Source organism: Rhyacophila brunnea, unplaced genomic scaffold, assembly GCF_057557595.1.
Source record: "Rhyacophila brunnea isolate RB1 unplaced genomic scaffold, BYU_Rbru_1.0 scaffold_12, whole genome shotgun sequence".
Lineage (NCBI taxonomy): Eukaryota > Metazoa > Arthropoda > Insecta > Trichoptera > Rhyacophilidae > Rhyacophila > Rhyacophila brunnea.
The window spans coordinates 668,573-681,322 of NW_028232774.1; the positions used below are offsets into that span (position 1 = coordinate 668,573).

Consider the following 12,750-nt stretch of genomic DNA (forward strand, 5'->3'; position numbering starts at 1 on the left):
AATGATAATAATGTGACTTTCAGACTTTCAACCGTAAGGTTAGCTTATTCGAGTAAATAACTACATATTAGTATAACAAGCCATTTAAGTTGTATTTAATGTATGCGTTTATTTATTGCTTGTCCTTCAAATTAACTGACATTAGAAGGTACTTAATAATGGTTTTCATTTTATTCTTATTTTTTAAATAGATAGGTAAGTATATGATTTTAATTCCATTGTCATTCCAAAATATGGTAGAACTGCCGTATTACACTAATATCATAAATACAAACGAGGTTGGATAAAGACAGTTCCACCACAAGCTCTTTGGTAAATGCACGCGTATCATTGCCAAAACAATTTGTTTCAAGTCGGTTATTATAAGGAAATCCTTTTTCTGACATGGGAGATGCTTTTTAAAACATTCATTTTGTAATTTTGACAAAAAAGTGAGGTCATTTTTTTTTTCAGATGCTTCGTCCATATTAATGTCATTGGCTTTCAGCCTGTATTTGTATTTTTCAATGTCAAATGGGTCTCGAAATGTGTCAAATGATCAATTATTTCATATAAATACTAATATGAATATCAGTATCATGCGATCCGTAGATGCGGAGCATCCCCAGAAATATTCTATAAATTACTATGAATAATATTATGCATTTATTGCGCAATTTTGTGATAAATTTTACTAAACTACACTGCTTTGAATGGTTCTATAATTTATAAATTACTTGCGACTTTCTTATTGACATTCTATATACTATGAATATTTTGCAAATATTTTTAATGTCGCAGCGCTACCACTCCGCACTAAATGACATCAAACTACTTCATTGGCTGCTCGCCATGATCCAATTATTTACAGAATCTTAATAGGTAACATATGTATTTTTCAAAGAAAATCTCTACAACCAAAAGTCACCGCACGCCACTGACGAAGATACTCCCCTGACATAAAAAGGTACTCCTCGTAATGATCTAGTTCAATGATACTCAACCTTTTTTTTCTTCGGGCCAAATACATATATTTGTAAAGTAACGCGGGCCACATCACTACTGGTATGACGAAAAAAATCATGAAACCCCCCTTTTTTACAAAACATTTTTGAGATTTTAAAAATTATGCGTGTTTTTTAAATTAATCGTGTGCAATAGCAACACTCTTATATCAGATCTGATGTGGATCATAATGACAATCCTCTTCGGGTATCACTATCTGTGCGTCAAAGTCGAAACGAATCTCAAGATATATGAAATTCCTGATAATAAATGTGTTTCGGGTCGCACATAAAAGCTTAAAGGGCCGCATGCGGCAGGTTGAGTATCGCTGATCTAGTTGGAGCAAACTATTTTCCCACTGATAAAAGTATATAAATGTATCAGTGGTGTAGTGTGATACAGCATATTTACCCAAAATATCCCATAATCTTTTATCTTCACATACAGCATGTATGTATAGGTGAAAGAGGAGTTATATTGGATTGTATCAGTAACATATACATGTACAGTATGTACACAAATACATTACAGCAAACCCCAATCTACTGTTCATTTATTTATTATTGTAGTATGTATCGTCTATTAGATTTTAAACTATCCTAAATGCCAATTTTTCGAAATACGTTTTTTTACATCAATCGATTCTCTATGAAATTTCCAACATTTCTGTATAAACCTAAATGCATAGGATTATATTGAATTTAAGAAACAATTATTTTCATGCCACTTCTTAAGTATCCTAAGTGACATTATTTGCCAATGTATTGAATTTTTCATAAATTTGAAATAATTCCCCAAAATTTATTGTAATTTGAAACACAAAAAATGATTTTTTAATATTTCGATATTACAGAACTAAATCGAATTAAGTATAGGTTCATAATTTCTAAATTTCGCTTTCCTGCACATTTTAAGATTTGGCGTTTAGGATAGTTTAGAATTGAATAGACGATATCTTTGATTTTAAACTTTTATTCCGCCATGAAAAACAATTATATAATTTATTTATTTATTTATTTATTTATTTATTTATTTGAAAAAGACACGTTGAGTACATAACAAATTATTAATTCAGGACGTTCACAACATGACATTTAGAATAAAAATTACAAGTAATCAGTTAGGAAAATCAGAAAAAACAAAGTGGAGGAAAAAAAGAAAGCAAAAATAGTTTTATACAAAAGAAATAAAATTTAAGAAAACAACAATGATTCAAAAAATACAAATTAAACAATAAAATAGAATTTAAAAAACAGAATATATAATGGATCGCCAAAAATATCTACATCTCTAGGGAGTGCATTGACCAACCGCACAGCCCTCGCTATTGGTGCCTGGTGAGCCTGACATGAGGAAACAGCTTTCACCCAAAATAGGTCATGGCTGCGACCACGCATGTAATTGACGGGTGTGTAAAAATTTAAATTTTCTAGAATATCGGGATTGAAAATGATACCACGTGAGAGCAGGGAAAAATGCTTTAAGAGCAGAAGTGACCTACGAGCTTCAAGAGAATGAAAGGCGAGCATGCCTTGAAGAAAGTTAGTCGGAAAATACTCGTTTGAGAAGGTGTCAAAAGGAAAATAATTATAAACTTTAAAATAGAGATGACGAAGAAATTTTTTCTGAACACGCTCTAAAACAAGCTTATAGGAAACTTCATAAGGACTCCAGATGATGGAGCCATATTCAAGAATACTCCGTACTAACGACACATAGAGTGTACGTAAAACAGTTGGATTCTTGAATGACTTGGCTTGTCTCATGACGAATCCTAGAAGCTTGCTCGCACGCAATGCCGTAGAAGTGATGTGCGAGCGAAATGATAAACGTGAGTCAAACAATATGCCAAGGTCTTTAATTTCTGATTGACGGTTCAGTAATCTATTTGACATATTGTAGGTATCGAACGTGTCGTAGTTATGAACATAAATATTTTGTTTAATGTGACTTTCTATGGCAAAGATATTGGAATCGAAAAGATCTTTTTATAAAATTTATTAGTCACTTTGTATTCACCACATATAGAAATTATTCACTATGACTGTTTCATTCACATAAGTTTTGTTCCCGCATGTAAATTTCTCCTTTATGGATCTGTAAAATTTACGGGTGGACAATCATTTACTCTTATAAACAATGCTTTGATGTCATAGTATTGACACTTAATTCAGTTTATGTCAAATGGCAACATTCTGAATCGTTAAAAATCAAAAAGAAAAGAAAAACCGATGATCCACCATTGTTGTCAACGAGATGGAAATCAGATATTAACTAAATTATATACCCTCTTGTTCTATCATTTATCTAAGCATGACCGCATGTTGTGTGAATCTTAACAATTGGTTATCGTAGACAATTTTGAGGACAGGTTTATAGTCTGAAATAGCTGTCAACATAAATAATATCTTAGAATTACTTTGTTTGAAAACAATTTCTAGCTGGGAATGAGCCAATCTAGTTTGACTTTTGAGAACAAAATTCAAATTGAAAATGCGCATCATGGATGCACCCTATTTTGGCAAATCCAAATGATTGCATGACTGAACAAAACTTGTGTAATTTTTACATGTGGTGACTACCAATAAGGTCTAAATTTTATCAATCGAACGCATAATCTCTTGTTTTAATCTGGCAAATATTAATTTTTGTAGCAGTGATGGCTGATGATATTTCAGTTGACTGAACCGTTATAATTTTATAAATTTTCTATTACTTGTTTTAATCATTTTAGTTATAACGGCTTATGGTGTTATGTAGTCAATCTAGAGAACTCTTTTTAAATAGGTAGAAGTGTTTTCCAAATTACAGTAAAATTATGTATTTCTGCTCACTGTCTTATATTACTATATTATTATGTTAATGATTTCATAATTTATGAAGCAATTTATTATCCTAAATTATTATTATGACTATATAATATGTATTGGTAGTTAAATTGTTATTTTATAATACGCACTTTCTATGTAAAATTGTGTATAGTTTAAAATTTATTATAATATATTTTTAAATATGATACAATTTTGATGTTTTTCTTTAACTATGTTTATATTTCTTAACACTATGTTTCTCACAAAACAATTACACTAACATGTGTACAAATAAAACACTATATAGCCCTATTATAGCAATCATGTTTACTTGTAACAAATTAGTCATAAATTATGGGCAAACACTTGCATGCACCGTCGCTAATTTGTTTTTATATATATATTTAATTGTGGCTGTAAAAACATAATAATATGCATAATCAATAAATTAGAGGTGAAATTAATTGCACTGAGGTGCAGAATAATAACATAAAAATCTAGGTACATACATACAATGGATGAAAAAAAACTACTCGGTCGACAGTCAATCTTGAAGGATTTGTCTAAAGAGTTTTCTCATTTCACACAAAGAATGAACATCCTATTTCAAATTGATCCCAATGAAGAACACATTTATTTCTGTAATGGAAATGTGTTTTCAACTCCAACAATTTTTTTAAACTTCTAAAATTGGAACCAATTGTATGGAAATAAATGATTCGTTACACCTAGCCAACTTTTAATTTTCCTGGAGGTGGGTACGTTCAACAAAAAAATAAATAAAACAGAAGTATCGATGCAAAAATATTTTATTTATTTACACTCAGTGTAAGCGACCAAACAATCTCTGAACAAACACAAGTGTTTGCATCTTCCCTTATATTACTATAAAATTAGTTTTTATAGATATGCATAACACATCAAAACCAAAGTATTCTTTACACGTCTTATAAAACGTAACAATACAGAAATATATCGTCACTGTTCTGGCAGAAGACACTAATTCGAAAAAATGACATTGAGTTAGTTATACCAAAATGTTCCTTATTTCAAACTTTACCGTCTGAAAACCTTCTTAATAAATAAACAGTCTTTATTTTAAAGTCATCCTTTTTACGATTACTTAATAAACTCACATGATAGACCATTTCAAACATTTTAACAACTTACTCAAAACTAGTATTCTCCAGTTAGTGTGTTCTGCCAGAACAGAGACGATATACAGATATAAAAGACTTCTTTAAATTTAAGAAATTACTTCATTTTGATGAATTGTGATTCCAAATCATAAATACCGACAGATGTGCTATTTTTTTCGTCATATTCCACCCATTCCTTTTCTGTCAAGTCTACATCATTAAATTTAGTACCTGAAAAATAATCCAATCGTGAAATTAGTCAAATGTCCAATGATGGTAGTGATATCATTACGATAGGTAGGTACTTAGAGATACGAACTGAACACCATTACAAAGCAACAGAAGTTACTTTTGCGATTTAATCCAGAGTCAAAATATTATATTGAATAAAAATATGTCATATGCTTGTGATTGAGAATTCTCATCTCGAGAAATTATGAGAATTCTCGATTCCCTTTTCTAGAGAATACATTTTTTATGAAATTTCGAGATTACCATTACTTCAAAAAATTGTTATTGCAATTTTCACATCATGTGCATATTGCATATTCAATGTGTCAAATGTTTTTGTGTACTTTTGGACCCTGCAATATGAGAGCATGATATTATTCACTACCTAATATCTTTTATAAAATTCTTTCGAGAATCTTCAGAAATCAAATAACCATTCTCAAAAATCAATAACATGCTTTAACTCGAATTTCGAAAATCGAAAAAAGACGAGAAATCAAAAACATGACATAATAAGACGATGTTACAGAGTATTACAAGAAAAAAAAATTAAGCAGGTGGAAATATTGAGTGCGTCTATCAATTATTAGAAATATACATACACAGTAATTTATTGTTAGAAAGATATTTCTTATATGAAAAAGATGTCATTATGGTCATCAAATTTATTTTAATGAACTTGTATCGGGGTTCCGAATTTTATTTTGACAGAATGGGAACCCTTTGCATTTTTTAAGTTATACTTTGGCGCATTTGGGAAAACAGATCAGTGTATTTTTGACGTGTGACATGTAACACATAATTTATTTTTTCGTTGAATTCGAATCACCGATTGTTCGGTTATTAGCTGAACGCACTACCTCTACGCCACAGTATGATACTGCAATCGCGACGATTATACAGTATAATATTATAGTGTAGAATTGTTTCGTTGCCTAGGCAGCGAATTTATTATTGTCGGCCATTTGCAATTCCTTATGTAAACAAACAATTAAATGTCAGAGTGACAGTTGGTGCTTTAAAAATAAAAACAACGAGAAACCATTATATAATTTAGTAATATAAGTTAAAGTGTATAGAAATAAGCTAACGGTGTTCCAATAAGCGGTCCTTTTTCTAGAGTGTGTAATTTAACAAGATAATTAAGAGCTAGTCAAAGAATCTAGTTTATCACAAGTTGTTTTTGTTTTGTTACGCCAAAGAAGTATAACTTCTAACGCAAGTACACACACCAATTTTTTTTTCATTCAAATCGAACCGAATAAGGGTAAGAATTTTAGTTCAACGGTAAGTTTTCAGTATTTCAATGAATATTCAAGGTTCAGCTCGTGTCTCTTCGCATTGCAAAACGTGCATAGTACCATTCTCCGCGCTCTCCACCAGCCACCCTGCCCTCGGTGAAAACTCAATAGGTTCTATCCCCCGGCATTCAAATGCAACTATTGTTTTGAATTTTGTCGCGTCCTTCTCCAAATAAGCAGCTGGGAATTAAAAGTAACATAATATAATATTATATTAATAAAAACAATAGCTACCAAAACTATGCATGATACCATTCATGAGTATTTCAAAAATGTTTTAGGATGAAGGTGTTAAATAAAAGTACCATATAATATACATATTTCATTATTTAAAACAAGGTCATAGCCCTCACTAGGGAGGGGGGGCGCGCTGACAGGGCTCTATACCCTGGGGACCCGGACTGTGGCGGCTCGACCAGCTAAGTGACCAGCTAAATTTGATCCAACAGTAAACAAGTCGCCTGTGTTATTTTAATTTATGAATATTAACATTTTAAAATATGTGTCTGTGCGATACAGTTTGATATGATATTACGATGGTTTATATAGGTAAGTACTTTAATGATTATTCACGTGTACAATTTATTTTATAATTATTTTAGGTGTATTCGCAACTCTATATAATGCAAGAAATACAAGACCATAAAACGCAAGAAATACAAAGTCCCTCTGAATGTTTTCAAATATTACCAAATTTGAATGCGCATTGCATTTACGTGACAAACTTTATTGCATATTATGTCACAGATGTAACTATTTAAAATAACATTTTCTGGTACAGTTCGGTTATGAGGAATACAGCGGAAAACATTTTGAAAATACCTGATATACTGGATTATTTGATAGTTTGGGTTAGTTTAGGTTTGGTTAGGTTAACCTAACAAATAATCCAGTATATCGGCTATTTTCAAAATGTGTTTGCCGCTGTATTCCTCATAACCGAACTGTACCCATTTTCTTTAACATGTATTTACGTTAATCACATAATTCATCCCACTCAAGAAATAAACCTTAGTACAGTCTTACCCAGAAGGCAATCTGCTTTCCATTATTTTTGTGTTCTCTATTTCCCACCAAACAATGCTTTGGTCAAAATTGAGTTAGATAATGTGGATTCTTTGGAATGTCTATAAAAATATTAAATGCTACTAAAAATAGTTTCACACTCATAAGTATGGGAACTTCATATAATGAACTTTTGTTGTTAATGTGTCAAAACAACATTTGCCAATGGAATGGGGACAATGTGCCATGTCCGGAAAATTGTAGCCGTGCAGTTGGCCGAATTACACTTCACCGTAAAAAGTATTGGAAATATATGACTATAATATTGACATCAAATTCATGCTGAAATAAAATATGTAATAAAATCTGCCGAAATACAGAGGAGAAACAGGTGCCTAGGTAAGTAAATTCAGTGACGTCCCGTGGAGGTAGGCCGATTGAGCGTCGCTTGAGGGCGGCAGTTACTCGAAGGGCGGCAAATAGAGGAGAATTATTTAGTAAATATATAAATAGCTACCTAAACTTAGTAATAACGAAAATATCTTTCTATTAAGAGCGTACTACAGTGAAAGGCAAATAATTTTCAACAGTAGGTTGCGACGAAATTTCTCACTAGTCGCCAATTGGAGACAGACAGTCGAGGTGTCCGCACGTCGATTTGTTTTGTCATGGCGTCGGATGAAAATATTCTCAAATCGTGTAAAGATGACTAAAATACTTTACGTATGTACTTAAAAAAGAAAACAAGTCAATGAAAAAACTATTATTATTAGTAATATAACATTAAATGGACGCAGAAATATAATCATCGGTTATATAAATTGATAATGTAAGCAATTAGTTCTTTCGATCACAAGTGGACATCCATGTTTTCGGTTGCATGGAGACCTATAAAAAAAGATATGTCGTAAAGCGCGCTCGGCATAAAATGATGTGACTCGCACAAGATTGCGTGCACAACAGGGCCATGCACAATATTTTGAACGTCGGCTATCTTTACACACAATAATTTCTCACGTTAATTCTATTACCTGTTCTGTTACCTCTATTAAAAATAAAATGAACATATTAGGTAATTTATAGCTTACCATTACTTCCACTAATTATATCCATGCTATTTTCTCTAGAGCACAGTTTGCATTTTGCAGTAAAATTTGTCTCAGACTTGTGGTGTTTGCATTCAATTTTCTCAGATTCTGTAATGTCATGCCATTTTTCAGACACTTCCCCACAATTGGAGCATTTAAGCTTTAAGAACCATGCAAAATCCGGGTGGCTAGTGTACAACTTCTCCACAAACTCAAAATTAGCTTTGATTTGAAGACCTACTTTCACCATTGTCGAAACTTTTAAGATAGCACCTATTAATGATAACTTATCTTTTTTATTTAAATGTGTAAGAAATGACAATGAAATATTTTGTTTTGAAAGTTATTCCAATACAACCTCACTTATGCTTTCGTGATAAATTAATTTAATCAATAGTGTTTACGATTCAAAAAATATAATGACAACGCTATAACTACTTAATAAAGTATTAAAATTTAAAAGTGCCTGTGTATTTAAATACATTGACGAGAAGGAATTTCTTAATTTTCTGGATTAATTATTTTTGACAGCTAGAAATACCAATCTACCGACAAAATTTCGGAACCGTTTTAGCAGATATTGCGTATTATAATTTTTTATAAGTAATTTATCGCAGTGTGACCATTTCCGTCGTAGTCTATGACCACGTGTTGGAAAAATTTGTCGTTGTCTCTGGTTTGTTCTTTCACTCGAAGTTGTCGTGGTAGCGTGGTGTGTCAAAACCACATTTTGAACATTTTGACGGCTTTCGCCAAGTTAATTTCACCGCACCACGATGTCGGCTCACCTCACATGGATGATCATCCGCAACAACAACGCCTTTTTGTCGAAGAAGCGCAACATTAGCAAACCTTTCAGCCGAGAGCCGAATAACCTAACCAACCTGAACTCGTTCAGATACAATGGCCTGATCCACAAGAAGAGCATCGGCATCGTCGACAGCCCCGACAAGAAGGGATTCACCGTCGTCTACAAGAAGGCCAGTTCTCGCCGCAAGCCTGCGAAGAGCGTGGTTCGCAGGACTTTCAAAGCCGGAGCGAGGAGATCCCTCTACAAGCTGAAGAGGTTGATCAAGTGCAACAAATACCGACGAGACCTCAGCAAGGTCGCTCTCCGTCGCGCTTCTGCTGTCTTGAGGTCACAGCGAGTCATCAAGGACAAGAAGCCCAAGCCCACGACCCCCAAGGCAGAGTAGGGTGTAACTATACTATTTTGTGATTCTGAAAAAACATTCTTCTGAAAAGGGCTCTTTTGTAAATTGAATTATGCAATAAAAAAGTGTCCCAAGTACTGTGTTTTATTTGCAAATTTAGTTTTCAGTGACTTCATAATATTATCATTGTTCTTATTCTATAATATAATATGTTGGTCCTAAATGTTCTAATTATTGTCTTTTTCCTAATAGAATTGTAATAGTTACTGATGTTTTATTCAATGGATGACGGAGGTGTTCCACAGGAAATTGAAAGTATTTAACCAATTTTCTATATACATGATTGCTAGCAATACCTTTAAATTAAATAATAGAAATATTGAGGTAAAGATACATTACGCCATATCATTTTTGTAATTGAGATCTTTTAACACTGACAACCTACTGTAATTCAAAAATAAGTAGGTTTTGGTTTGGTTTTTGGTCTCAAAACGCCTTGACCACAAATGCAACGTATCTTTACCAATATCGACAAATCTTTCAAAGAGGATAGTTTTAAATGAAGCGCTTAATTATCACATACCAGTACAAACATTGGTACAAGTCAGTTTACAGGAAGCCAGTTTTCATAGCCGATTTTGGCAAAATTAATGAATTCAAGAATGAAAACCTAACAAATAATCCTGTATATCGGCTATTTTCAAAATTTGTTTGCTGCTGGTTTCCTGTTAAGGCCATGCATTAGTTGAGGCACGGTCTAAAAAGATCGTTGCTAGGCGATGTGCGGATTGCGGGTCGCGGGTGAAAATGACGCCTGTCAAACGAAATATTATTTCTCATATAAATCCAACATACGTCCATTTTATGTTCTGTTTATTATTCTATTAGTATCAATAATAATATATTCATTGACATGTTTGCTTTTTAAAGTAAATGGGTAAAGTTTTTAGTCATCTTTACACGATTTTAGAATTAATTGGCCCGTCGCCATCACGCAGCAAAGTGACGTGCGTCCGACTCCACGTTCTCTCAATGAATGCGAAGCAAGTACAAATTTTCGTCGCGCGTACAGTTGAACATTATTTGGCGTTTCACTGATGCGTCACCTTAACCGACAAGAATCCAAACATTCACACTTTAGAAGAAAAAGAACTGAAGCCATCTAGGGATAGATAGAGTACTTTTTCAAAAAAAAACATTGACTTTCAAAAGTAATAAAATATTATACCAATCACTATTTGATATTTTTTTAAATTTAAATTGTTGTACAATGCTGTCACTTCACTTTAAATACAGTCGATCTCGGTTATTACAATCACGGACATTACGAGATCTCGGATGTAATGAGGAAACATTCGTTGACATTTTAGTTTATGACTTTCTCCATACACTAGACACTCCGACCCTAGATCGATTCCGCCGGGATCGGATTACGTTTATAGTACCTAATTGGTGTTTTCGCCGACAACATTGAAAAAGTATCCACACATGAAGGGGTTATTGCAAGACTGATATGCCACAGAAACATAGTTTGGAGATATGAGCAATTTAATGTTCTTGTTCGTTCACTATTGTAACAGGAAAAATTACTATCATTAAATGTTCAATATATCTCACATCTAATTATTCTGTTTGGAGCAGAAGGCGTGGATGACTGACCGATATCAATTTTGATTGGCATGGCATATATTATTTTTATAGCAAAATTTGAATTTGTAAGAACTACACATTGACCATAATTATTGAGACTGATATGTATATATTTTTTTTTTAAAAAAATGTCAAGTAAAACGTGAGTGTGCCCTGGGAATTGGTTTTATTCAAAATCAACAAATTCATACTTATGTGGCATATCATTGTCTTGCGATAACCCCTTCAGTGGGTCTATTCTATGCTTATCGACCGCTAAAGTGATAAAGTGAAAAATATTATCAAACTTAGGGTAGGTTTGTATCAAAATATTAGCACTTATTGTAACAATTACACGAAGCCGGTTTTTATTGTTGCAATAAGTGCTATATTTTAACAGCACCTATCTTGCTGCTGTTAAAATATCGCACTTATTGTAACAATAAAAACCGGCTTCGTGTAATTGTTACAATAAGTGCTAATATTTTGATACAAACCTACCCTAAGTTTGATACTATTTATCAATTTAGTGTTCGATAAGTATAGAATAGACCCACAGATATGGTTAAAATTTCATGTAAAAATTCCAACCTGAAGTCATAGGTACTGTCATCTCCCTCCATTTTCAAAAGTGAAAAGATGCTGTCACTTTTATTTTTTTAAAGTTCTTCGTTTGGGTTCGGGACTTGGAGGTGGACAAATAACACACCGGAATTATGGTCAGAAACGACGAGATTTATTTGCGTTAATATCTATTAATGTGAGATCCCCGGGGTTCCAGCGGCTAGCTCAGGAGTCCATCGAACCCCGGATTCACAAAAAAAGAAATTCAAACGGTTGGAGTGTAAATAAAACACGGTCTTTCGTGCTCGTAACGTGGTCTTCTTATATTTTACATTTTCTTTAAACGTTTACATATTTTGTTTTAACAATAAGTTTCGCAGGTCCTATCCTATCGGAAAGGGGACGCTTACTAATTACTTTTTTTCTTTTTCAAACTTCGCGTACCCACGCCATTCCAGCAAAAAGGACTCTCGTGATTGGCCAAATTTTATCGCGTGATCTTTGATTCGGCGAATCACGAGCCTGACCCTGGCGCAGGCGCGTCGAAATTTGGACGTTGCCGACAAGCGCGGCAAAATTTATTATATTTAAATACTTATATTTAAGTCTTAAAATTATCGCTTTCATCCATCATCATTTATACTTTTTAAATTAAAAAAAATACTTACGTGGTTGAGCAAGGAATCAGATTAGATGTTTTATGAAGCCGTTTCTAGAGGTCAGGGTTACGTTTCGACTTGAGCTACTAAATGATTATTTTACACCGGGAGAAGCCCGCCTGTAACAGGGGTGTATCAAATGGTTACATTTTTATAATTTCATTTATGTGTAGCGCGAGTTAATAA

At 33.0% G+C, this 12,750-nt stretch overlaps 2 protein-coding genes across 2 annotated transcripts; one reads left to right on the forward strand and one right to left on the reverse strand.

The window, feature by feature from the left end:
• Positions 1-4,585: 4,585 nt before the first annotated feature.
• On the reverse strand, positions 4,586-9,074 carry LOC147077612 (UPF0587 protein CG4646). Its single transcript, XM_085960603.1, has 3 exons — positions 8,559-9,074; positions 6,526-6,645; positions 4,586-5,164 (listed from the first exon to the last, which is right to left on the reverse strand). The coding sequence occupies exons 1-3, from the start codon at positions 8,806-8,808 to the stop codon at positions 5,049-5,051; spliced, it is 486 nt and encodes a 161-aa protein (XP_085816729.1). The 5' UTR covers positions 8,809-9,074; the 3' UTR covers positions 4,586-5,048.
• Positions 9,075-9,198: 124 nt separating this feature from the next.
• RpL28 (ribosomal protein L28) lies at positions 9,199-9,846 on the forward strand. Its single transcript, XM_085960604.1, has one exon. The coding sequence runs from the start codon at positions 9,335-9,337 to the stop codon at positions 9,752-9,754; it is 420 nt and encodes a 139-aa protein (XP_085816730.1). The 5' UTR covers positions 9,199-9,334; the 3' UTR covers positions 9,755-9,846.
• The last annotated feature ends 2,904 nt before the right edge of the window (positions 9,847-12,750 follow it).

What these genes read in the sequence shown, in the direction of transcription:
- LOC147077612 (XM_085960603.1), bottom strand. Translation starts at nt 8,808, where the DNA reads ATGGTGAAAGTAGGTCTTCAAATCAAAGCTAATTTTGAGTTTGTGGAG. An exon ending in TATAATTAGTGGAAGTAATG is followed by an intron (nt 6,646 to 8,558) that starts GTAAGCTATAAA and finishes TTTAATTCCCAG; the next exon opens with CTGCTTATTTGGAGAAGGAC. An exon ending in GGTGGAGAGCGCGGAGAATG is followed by an intron (nt 5,165 to 6,525) that starts GTACTATGCACG and finishes ATTATTTTTCAG; the next exon opens with GTACTAAATTTAATGATGTA.
- RpL28 (XM_085960604.1), top strand. Translation starts at nt 9,335, where the DNA reads ATGTCGGCTCACCTCACATGGATGATCATCCGCAACAACAACGCCTTT.